The sequence below is a fragment of the Monosiga brevicollis genome, genomic scaffold (assembly GCF_000002865.3).
Source record: "Monosiga brevicollis MX1 MONBRscaffold_14 genomic scaffold, whole genome shotgun sequence".
NCBI lineage: Eukaryota > Choanoflagellata > Craspedida > Salpingoecidae > Monosiga > Monosiga brevicollis.
Genome location: NW_001865051.1, coordinates 927,808 through 938,060, shown reverse-complemented (window position 1 = coordinate 938,060; position 10,253 = coordinate 927,808). Strand labels below are relative to the sequence as shown.

At 53.7% G+C, this 10,253-nt stretch overlaps 1 protein-coding gene across 1 annotated transcript; it reads right to left on the bottom strand.

Annotated features, from left to right (window-relative positions):
* Nucleotides 1-595: 595 nt before the first annotated feature.
* Nucleotides 596-5,360, bottom strand: MONBRDRAFT_9289 (uncharacterized protein; the record flags this gene model as incomplete). Its single annotated transcript, XM_001746831.1, has 9 exons — nucleotides 596-1,578; nucleotides 1,670-1,856; nucleotides 1,974-2,173; nucleotides 2,261-2,369; nucleotides 2,517-2,670; nucleotides 2,785-3,671; nucleotides 4,610-4,794; nucleotides 4,928-5,137; nucleotides 5,267-5,360. The coding sequence occupies 9 exons, from the start codon at nucleotides 5,358-5,360 to the stop codon at nucleotides 596-598; spliced, it is 3,009 nt and encodes a 1,002-aa protein (XP_001746883.1).
* Between the last annotated feature and the right edge of the window lie 4,893 nt (nucleotides 5,361-10,253).

The window sequence follows — 10,253 nt, the reverse complement described above, 5'->3', positions numbered from 1 at the left end:
TTGTAGGCTTCTTTGACCCACACATGGAGTTTGGCTCAAGGAACCCCAACGCGGGCCCCTCCCATGGGGCAACACGATTGCAGCCTTCCCCTGACAGAGTTCACCCAACATTCACCAAACCTCGACATGACCTGTCAAATTTTATCATGTGAAAAGTGCGTTTAGCACCTATTATTCCTTAACGATAATGACATTGTGATAATGTTGCCCCCCTCCGTCCTTTGACGGCATGTGCTGCTTGCAGCTGCCCTGCGCCGATGTCACGAGCCATCACCCACTCGACCAGTGCAGAGCAGCTTCAGCTTCGAATTGCTTGGTTGCCAAGCACATGCACGCAGATGTGATCAGAGATCTCACAACGTGGCTGGCGAAAGAGTGTAATCACGTGCGTACAACACACAACTCAGACGAGACAACTGAAAAACGGCAATCAGGCCTGGTGGAAGGCACAAAACACCACACACACACACACACACACTTAACATGAATGAAACAATCACAACGACTTGAACCAACAAGTAAAATCATTGATGTAGAAGCTTAGGAAAGGTCTCTCTCTCTCTCTCTCTCTCTATCTCTAATGAAGGCGGGCTCATCAGACGACGCTGTCAGCCACCGTCTTGCCCGTTCCGTGATCGTCAGTAGTTCCGTTGGCATCGGGCATCGGTACATCGCCCAAGTCCGTGGCCGTGTCAATATCCGTGTTGGAAGTCTGTGGGGTGTCAGCACGCTCTTCGGCTTTATCAGGGGATGCCGCTTCCATCGCATTGACGGGCACCATATCAATCGCCACATCGTCAAACATCACGCGAGCCCGCTGAGGCACATTCTTTGCCTGTGACCCAAGGATCAGGTCGGCGTCCATTGAGGCGCGCTTCGACGCACTCTCAGTCAGATGATGTTGGTGAGACACGCCAGAAATGCGTGCCGTACGAATGGACGCAGTGCTACTCAGGCGCTTGCGACGCGGTGGCTCAAGTGCAGACGCTTCCACATCGTCGGCCTTGGGCTCCTTATTGAGCCAGTACGTCTGCATCTTGCCCAGGCCCTTGATCGTCACCATCGGGTCACGACGAATCACATTCAGCGACACATCTTGCTTCTGCACCAGCGCTGCCGCCTCCGGCGACATGTGAATGCAGTTCCGCACGCTGTTGCTCTCCATCCGCGATGCACAATTCACTGTCGATCCAAACAGACAGAATCGCGGCGTCAACGTCCCCACCACGTTGCTCACAACAGGTCCGCTGTGGAAGCCCACACGAATGTCAATGTGGGCACCATCCGGCTCGTCCTCCAGAATCGGAATCGCATTGGCGGCTTCCATCGCATCCATCGCAAACCGCGCCACACGCGCCGCGTGATCCGGCTGAGGCGTAAACAGGTTGCCCACGCACATGTACGCGTCCCCAATCGTCTCAATCTTGTACAGCCCGTGCTGGTCGCACAGCTTATCAAACTTTGTGTACAGGCGATCCAGCATGTTGGACACCTGCACCGGCTCCAGCGTAGCGCTCATGTCCGTAAAGCCACAAATGTCCGAGAAGAAGATGGTCACCTCGGCATGGTGCTCCGGCTCTGCACACACACCCCAAAAAATAAAAACGATAAGACCCTTGGTTCACTTCCGATTGACTTGACATGCTTAGAAGCAAACGCAGAACCTCACCGATGGGCCGACCCTCGCGCAGGGCAGCTGCAATGTGTTTGGGGAAGACTTGCTCCAGTAAGGCGTTGTCCTGGAAGGCCGGGTTGCCCTTACGCGAACTGGCCTTCATCTTGCCCTCGAGTGGCTCGGTACGACGCAGCAGCTCAATGAAGGTGGGGCGAGTATCGGGGTCGGCCAAAAGGCACTCCTACAATGCAAGAGACACCAGGACGACGAAAGATGAGACCAATCGCAAGTTTGGATGCCCGTACACATGACAGTAAGGAGGGCTGGAAGGCTGCACGTAGGCTGATTTGAAACCTACGTTCATGAGCACCGAGAACTCGGGAGGCATGTTCTCTGGAATGCCAGGACGTAGTTTGCGGCGAATGATGTGCTGGGCAAGCGTTTGCGAGTCTAGTCCAGCCTCATCATACGGGTCTTCCCGAGAGAAAATCTCAAACATCGTCACACCAAAACTGTACACATCGCTGGCTTGTGTAATGACTCCTCCCATCAGAACCTCTGTCAAGAGCCAGATCAGATGATGAGAAGCTGGCATTTGAAAGAAAGAAATGCAAAACACTTGAGGTTGGACTCAAATCAGCATACCAGGAGCCATCCAAGCCAAGGTACCGCCCCGCTGACCCCGACTGCTCACACGAGCTGCCATGCCAAAGTCTGCTACTTTGATTTGAAATTTGGCGTTCACTAGACAGTTCTAAAACACGGGCAAGTTTCGATGGTGAGCTGATGCCATGTAACAAGCTGAAAGGAAAAATAAGCTCATGCGTGTTCGGGTTGTCAAGAGCTTAAACTGCGCAATGAACAAGCCAGAAAAAAAAAAGTTTCATCGGTTTTGACTGACCATGGCTTTGAGGTCACCGTGAGTAAACTCGCTGCTGTGCAGATAGCGCATTCCACTGATGATGTCGAATACGGCGTCATAACGGAAGTCGTCGTCAAAGCTCATGGCCTCGTTGTGCAACATCGAGTAGAGTGAGCCCATTTCCATGTACTCACTACGTCACACCAAGGAAAAAGTGGATAAGATCTTTTCAGTGCTGCACAGCGGAAGATCGCCCGATCTGAAGTTTGGCAACTGCTGTGTCTGAGACAAGAACACTCATACTTACAGCACCATCAGCGGCTCCATTCCTGACTCCATGACGGCACCACGCATTTGCGTGATGTTGGGATGTTGCAGGCGACTCAGGGTGCGCATCTCTTGAATCAGCTGGTTACGTGCGCGCGTGCCCGCCGTGGGGTGAAAAATACGAGTGTACCATGGCACTTGTGGGCGTGAGTTGCTTTCGGAACCAATTTGACTTGCTTTACCCACAGCGCGAGAGCTGTTGTGGGCGTTGGCTTCTGCATCGACGAAAAAATCTCGAAGGCGGGCCTTGACTGCCCGATCACGGGCCTGCATTGTAGCAAATGTCTCCGAGTAACCCGAGGTGGCTGTGCGCTTGAAGCGTGATTGAGTCGCTTTGGACTTGCCGCGGCTTCGGCTATGTGCAAAGGCACGCTTGACGGCGACTCGCTCGCCACGATACTTGGCAGCCAAAACGACGCCAAAAGAGCCGGCACCAAGCACATCAGGGGGGTTGTCAAAGATGAGAGCATCTGCTTTGATTTGCCAGATGCCGTCGGCTTTGCGGCGTTGGCGGTGGGCGCAGTAGAGAATGAGGATGAGCAGAGCCACCAAGATAGGCGCAACGACTTGGGCAATAGCCAAACCCACGCTTTGACAAGAAGAACCTATTCTGATTGTTCCCGATTGGCAGTCACAGGAGCCATCTGAGGCGAAAACCTCATTCTTTCCGCAGATGGGCTCACAGGGATTGCACGCGCAAAGATAGGTGACGTTGGCGCGCTCAGGACAGACAAAGCCGGCCTCGACACCGCAGGTCGTGTTGGCGGTCATTTTGTAGCCATCGGGGCAAGTCAAGCCAGAGAGATCACTGGCTAGCTCACCGCAACTCCAACCGCTTGAATTATCAACCACGAGCGAGAGCTCTTCCTGTTGGAGTGTTTCAAAAAACATGAAGAGGTGTCTGCAACCACAAACGTGTCAAGAGCCCAAAAGGTGGCGCGACATCAAACGTACCAAAAGGTTGTGAACTTCAAGATTGGACAGAGGCAGTTCCCAAAAATCAAGCCCAGAATCACCGTGTGCCTCAAAGTGCGTGTGATTCAAACTGTACAGCTGGAGAGCAAGATCGCGAACATCCTGCATCCGAGTTCAAACGTGACACACACAAGAACGAATAAGATATCAAGAATGTGTCAACCTTGTGTTCATCAGAACAAGAAGTTGAAAAAAATACATGCCTGCGTGTCAAGGCTTGCGACGGCACCTAAAGCCCATTCTGCTCAAGTTGGTGTCATGGCCAAATGCGAGTGGTCGGATGTTAGAATGTCAAGAATGCTTGAAAGTGACCAACAACAACCACCACAATATTATAAAAAAAAGGGGGCGGGGGGGGGCTGACCAGGGTACAATTCAGTAGATATGTGGTAGGGGTACTGTTCGTCCTCACGGATCTCGACGCGTAATTCATTGATGATCTTGACGTTGGCAATTTTGATAAGACCTAGATCTGACATGGCTGAGTTTTTTGTTTTGTTTTTCAAAAAAGCACAAAAGCAGCAAAGTGTTAGGCAGGAACGCGGTCAGCTTCCGCGCGCGTGTGCAAATGTGCTCGTGGCAGCTGCGTGAACCACTGGAACTCACCCTCGAGGATACCAGATTTCACAAATCCAATGTCAACCACACCGCTAAGAACGTCGTAGACCACTTGATAGTGACTTTGAGCGAAGCTCAGCTGCGTATGGACAGACGTATGCAAAATGTGAACTTGGAGTCTTGGCGCAACCACAAGAAACAAGCGCAAGCTTTCTTGGAAAAAAGTTGAGCGCTGTCCAAAAAAAAGGCGTGTTGGAGCACATTGTACGCACGGCTTTGGCCACTCGCAGGAGCTGAATGCCTTGATCAAGCAACTCTCGACGCTGGGCCATGTAGCCAAAGAGGGAATCGGGGCTAACGGCGCCAATCACGTGATCTGTAATGTCTGTGACATGGGAGATGTGATCATCGAAGCGAGTGAAGATGACTCCGCCAGCCACGCTCAGGCTTTCACCAACTAGAGATGAGGCGACAGAATTTGGAATTGAGATGAGAAGTGCGCCTTTCATCCTGCAAGATCATATGGTGTATAGTGCGTGGACGGATATACGTTATAATTCATCATTCACAAGGAGCCATGATAGACCGACCTCGCTCAATCCGAGAGACGGTGCCCAGGAGACGAACGTCATACTCGGTGTCCAAGCATGTCAGGAGATCGGGTTGGCTGTAAATCAAGTCGACCTCACTGAGGCGAACAGCCTCGCGAAGCTCGCCCATGGTTCCAACGACAAAGGTGTAGTTGATGCCGAGGGATTCGAAGGTGGCTTTCATATCGAGTTCAGCAACTGATTGGTAGCCTATGGTGGTGAGTAATCAAACCAAACGGGTAAGTAAGGCGATGGAAGTTGCGTGCATGACGATGCGCCACCGCTGCCGGGACGACCGCAGCTTGACCCTCCCAAGCGCCACGTAAGGATACAACTCACTGTTATGCACGACACCGATACGATAGGTGGATGTCGCCATCGCCATTGCCAGGGTTGCGGCGAGCACGCCAAGGCATACTTGACGGGCTGCCATCCTGGACCGTATTGGCAGGTAGGAGCAACCACAGGGTCGGCCAGTACTTGAAAACGCGGCAATTTGACAGCGTTGGGCTGGAAGAAAGACGGTATTTGTCAAGGCGAGGGTCAAAAAAAAAAGTGAGCCCAACCATGAGTAGTAGATCCTGGGTGGCTGGACCACCCATCAAAATGGACGAAACATGTGCGAACTGATGGTCTCGCTATCGTGCTGTGTGGGGTGGTGACGGAGAAAGAGCATAGGGCTCAAGCGAAGAGAAGCAGAGGCACGCAACCCCCCCACAACAAAAGATCATAAACAGCGCCCGGCGGACATAATCCTTGACTCGAACTGTATATCACGAATGATACGAGTGGGGGGGAAGGAGTTGTTGTGGTTTACGCGCACGAGAGGTTGGCTAGGATGCCACATGTGATGTTGGCACCTGCACGCGTCGAGATGGTCAAGCTTACCTTGAAAAGTCTTCAAGCGCGCTTCGTGTGCATCGAATCAATCACTCAATCTGTTACAGGTTGACCCAGGGAGGTTTTAGGAATGAGCGAGCGCATCATCATCACATCAAAAGGTCATTCGCGGTCAAGGCCAGAGAAACAAGTCAACTAGCATCGCACGACACTGGGACAGGAGCTGGGGCCGGCGACGCCGCCATAGTCGGCGAGGCACAATCCATTCCCTTTCTTTTCCCCTGGCAGGCTCACCACCACGCGGTTCAAGAGGAGTGAAGAAAATGACATGAAAATCGGCGCCCAATCTCGCGACCACAAAGCAAGCCAGTCCTTAACACGCACACCACGTTACGTTGGGTGAGGTGCGCTATGAGGTGAGGTGAGCATGGTTCAAGGGCAGAGGAGCGAAAGGAAGGGGAGGAGTGAGGCAATGGAAGTGAGGAATGAGCCCGAAGGGGTTGTACTGATGAAACTTCAACTGACATGGACCAAGACACTTGTCGGGGGTTCGGTCGAGTTTTTGTCATATGGTTGTTTATGGTGCGAAAAGGCGATACTATGACTACGAAATGTGGAAGAAAAAAGGTGTGAGCAGGGGTTGGGGCGATGATGAAAACCATCCGATGGGGTTGTTTCATAGACAAAACATGCAAAGTAGGGACCGTGATAGATCTTTCGTGCAGAACCAAGGTGGGGCCGCAAGAGGAAAAAAGTGAAGGTGTTGGGGGTCGAAGGTAGCAAAAATGACATGAAGCAAGAATGGCTCATGCCGAATGACCTGAATGTCGCAATTGCTGGTCGGATGGCAGCGGCGCTCGGGGCCCCCGACTGTCTTTCGTCCTGTGCCTTGTGACTCGCGCTGTGTCTGTGCCTGTGCCTGTTTGTGTGTTTGTGTCTGTGTCCGTGTGTCCGTGTGTCCGTGTGTCCGTGTCTGTGTCTGTGTCTGTGTGTCTGTGTGTCTGTGTGTCTGTGTGTGTCTCCGCCGTTGACCAAGGCGCACAAACAGGTCGAGAGAGTCACAGACCAAATTATTGACGACCACAACACAACAAACGACAATATCAATGGCCCTCCCGCTCCGCCAGCGTGGCGGCATTGAAGAGAATCAAGGTTGGATGATGAGTCAGAATCCTCACAACACGTTGGAGCGCGAGATGGCAAACAACCAACAACAACAACAACCACACACCACACACTCACTCACTCACTCACACAAACACAAACACAAACACACACACCGGCAAAGTGAGGAACTCGACCGTCACTGACGCCTGACAGCTCACCTGGCAAAGGAACAAGAAAAATACAAATGCAGTGCCTCGAGAATCCACAACGCCCACACTGTCTCTCGCTTTCTGGAGTGGCGCCCTTTCCCATACGATTCGACTGTATTACATGTAACACGCCTGCCTTTGACTTCCAGGGAACAATGGGTTGAACGTCATCAAAGGGGGGTCTGCCAAGTCCGCAAGTCAGTTGTAATCTGCACCTCGCAGAACGTAGGACTTCTTTGGCTCCCCTGGCTGCCCTTTCTTTCCATCTTTCTTGCTTTCTTTTCTCGTTGTTGTGATGTTCGAGTGGACCGCTGTTCCTTTGACGCCATGACCGGGCACTGTCTAACAAGCTCTTCCACGGCCAAGCCGCTGCCATTTGAAGCGCACTGCCCAATCCACTGATGCCAGCGGACGCTTGTTCATCATCATAAGCCCACGAGTGGGTCATAGGGGACCCCTGCCAAACGTCCTGATTTGTGGGTCTGCTAGCAAACCACGTGGTAGACGGTGTGGGCTTGCAGGAGAGAGGAGTGCACACGTTGTTGACTGCAGGCAGATGGACGACTCGTACGGCGTGGAAGCGGATCACAACAAAACGCATGTTGGTGCAACTTGGCATCATGCTGCGCAGAGGCGCAGCGTCTCGTTGGGTGCGTCTGCGCTGTGTGTTTGTCAGGATTGGTGCCACAGGCTCCACAAGTCGGTTCCGTTCGCTTCAGGCAAAACGCATCTCTTGCGGAGAGAGAGACGGGGATATGCGATCACCCCGTCAGAGTTGTCCTGTCCAACGGCCTGGCTCTCAGTGCAGCTAGCGAAGAAACGAACCATCATCATGTCATCATCTATAACCGACACCCCGATTCCATTCCCGGCGCATGCACATGCACCTGCCTTCATTCACACGCTCAAACCATCTCGAGCATGATGATGTTATCATGCCATGAAAGACCCACACACCGCACAAAACGGGTGATCGCGCATTCATCAGATTCCCAGCTCCGTACTACCACTGCGTCTGTCATGACATGGGCAACGTCACACAGCCACGTTGTACGTATCCAAGGGGCGCTGCTCCGGCTAGGCCGGTTTCCTGACGAGCCCTTTCACATTTCTTGCACCGTACTTAATCGAGAAATAGACACGACACCCATGAATTCTCCCAGCAGTCCTGGGTCAGGCTGCAGCAACCTGATCAGCAGCTAGCCTGACTCGTGTATGGCTTTGTCTCGCTCATGGATCAGCAGCGGGGGGATACGCCACTTGGAGGCAGCGCGTGTCTCGACAAGCCCAATCTGAGCATCCAGCTGAGAATCTACGGCTTAGCTGATGTAGGCGGCTTGACGGGCTCCTGGGTGGGCTCCTGAGTGGTCGCTGGAATGGGCGCTGAAACGGGCGCTGGCACGGGCGCTGGCACGGGCGCTGGCACAGGCACAGGCGCTGGAACGGGTTCGGAGGCAGGTGCCGGGACTGGGGCCGGTGCTGGCACTGGTGCAGGTTGTGGCGGGTACGGGAGACGAAAGGGGAGGCGACGATCGCTGTTCAAGTAAGCTACCACGCGCGGCCTAGCAAACATGCATGTACAGGGTGAGAACGAAGCAGCTGCAGTCCTGATAGCCGATGCCCAACGCCATTGGAACAAAGAAACTCACCGCGTCTTGAACAGGTAGTAAAAGTTTTGCAGCTTTGGAAAGCCGGCAAAGACGGCGCCTGGATGGAGCGAGGCCTGGTCCTCGCCCTCACCCGTGTACACCGGCTCCGTGGCCAAAGACTCAACCAGATCGAGCAAATCAAAGAGCACAAAGTCGGCCCAGGTCGGGTGTGTGGCTTGCACAAAGTAGGGCGCATCTTCACTGCAAAGTTAGGGATCGTATCAACATCAGGTTGGAAGAACACGGGTAAGCCGGGCCAAAAATAGTAGCAATGGTAAGATGGGGGTGCGGCTCCACGTCGTGCGCGCGCGCATGTATGTGTGTGTGTGCGTGCAAAAGACGAACCGCTTCAACTTTTCCAAGTAGCCGAGCCAAGTGGGAACGTCCGTCTCAAGCAGAGTTGCACGCGCGCTGTTGCTGAAAGAAGGGTCATACAAAACTTGCGAGATGCGGCGACGCAGGTCCTCTAATATGCCAGTCAGACCTCATCCCATGAGCAAAGATGCAATGCCAACCATGCTTGGCCATGCCTCCCAAGTTCAGCCTTGAACAAGTTGATGAAGACCAACCCGCACCCATGGTCAAAAGATCGCACTGGTACTCTTCCTCAAACTTGCAGGCATAGCCCTTGGCGTTGGCAATGTGCTTAAGAATGGCTAGGTGAAAGAAAGCCGTCATGACCAAACGCTCGGGGTCAGATAGAGCCTGCACATGCAAATTCATGTTCACACACATGCTGGCGGGGGGGGGGGGGGGTGAAGGACCCGGGGAGGATTGTCCCCACAGCAGGGCCACATGGTGTGTAGCAATACGAACCGTTGGTCTGCACCAGCTCGCGACCGTCACTTGTCGCAAAGCTCGGTACCTGTAGCATAGGAAGAGCGGTGCCATTCCAGGACAGCCGAGAGCAGATGACAAAAGGCAAGACCATCGATGAGCTTGGCACGCCGCCCTCAGCTTGCCAGCGTGAGTCCCACTCAGGTGAAAGCGGGCAGGCATTGACCTGTCCAAAGGGGAAACTCCCATTCTTGATGCCCGCAGCCTTGGCTGCCGGCCATGTCTCCTTCGTATACTGCACTTGAGTATATGGAACCTGCAAGCGAGAGGAGAATGAATAGCTCAGTCTCAACCTATCGGTTTGCCCAAGGCAGTGGCATGGCCGTGCGTGTGGTGGCATCACGTACAGCGGCATCCTCCAACAAAAGACGGATGACTTCGGCCCGACCCCGGCCCTGGAAGTAGCGCAAGACGCCCGATGACAGCTCCACTGCTGGCCGCTTGGGAACGGGCAGCAGCTGCACCAACCGGTCCACATCCAAGCCTGTCAAAACATGCGGCGCGTCAGTCCAAGTGCACTGCCCCCGTGCTTTGACCGGATGCGTACCCATTGGTTGCAAAACTTGCAACTGAAAGGCATCCATGGCCTCGCGCACCTCGGGCACATCCCGGGCCGCCAGCAGCGCCAGGGCTGCCACACCGACACTAAACAAAACCAACAGCGCCCGCATCCTGGCTTTCTTC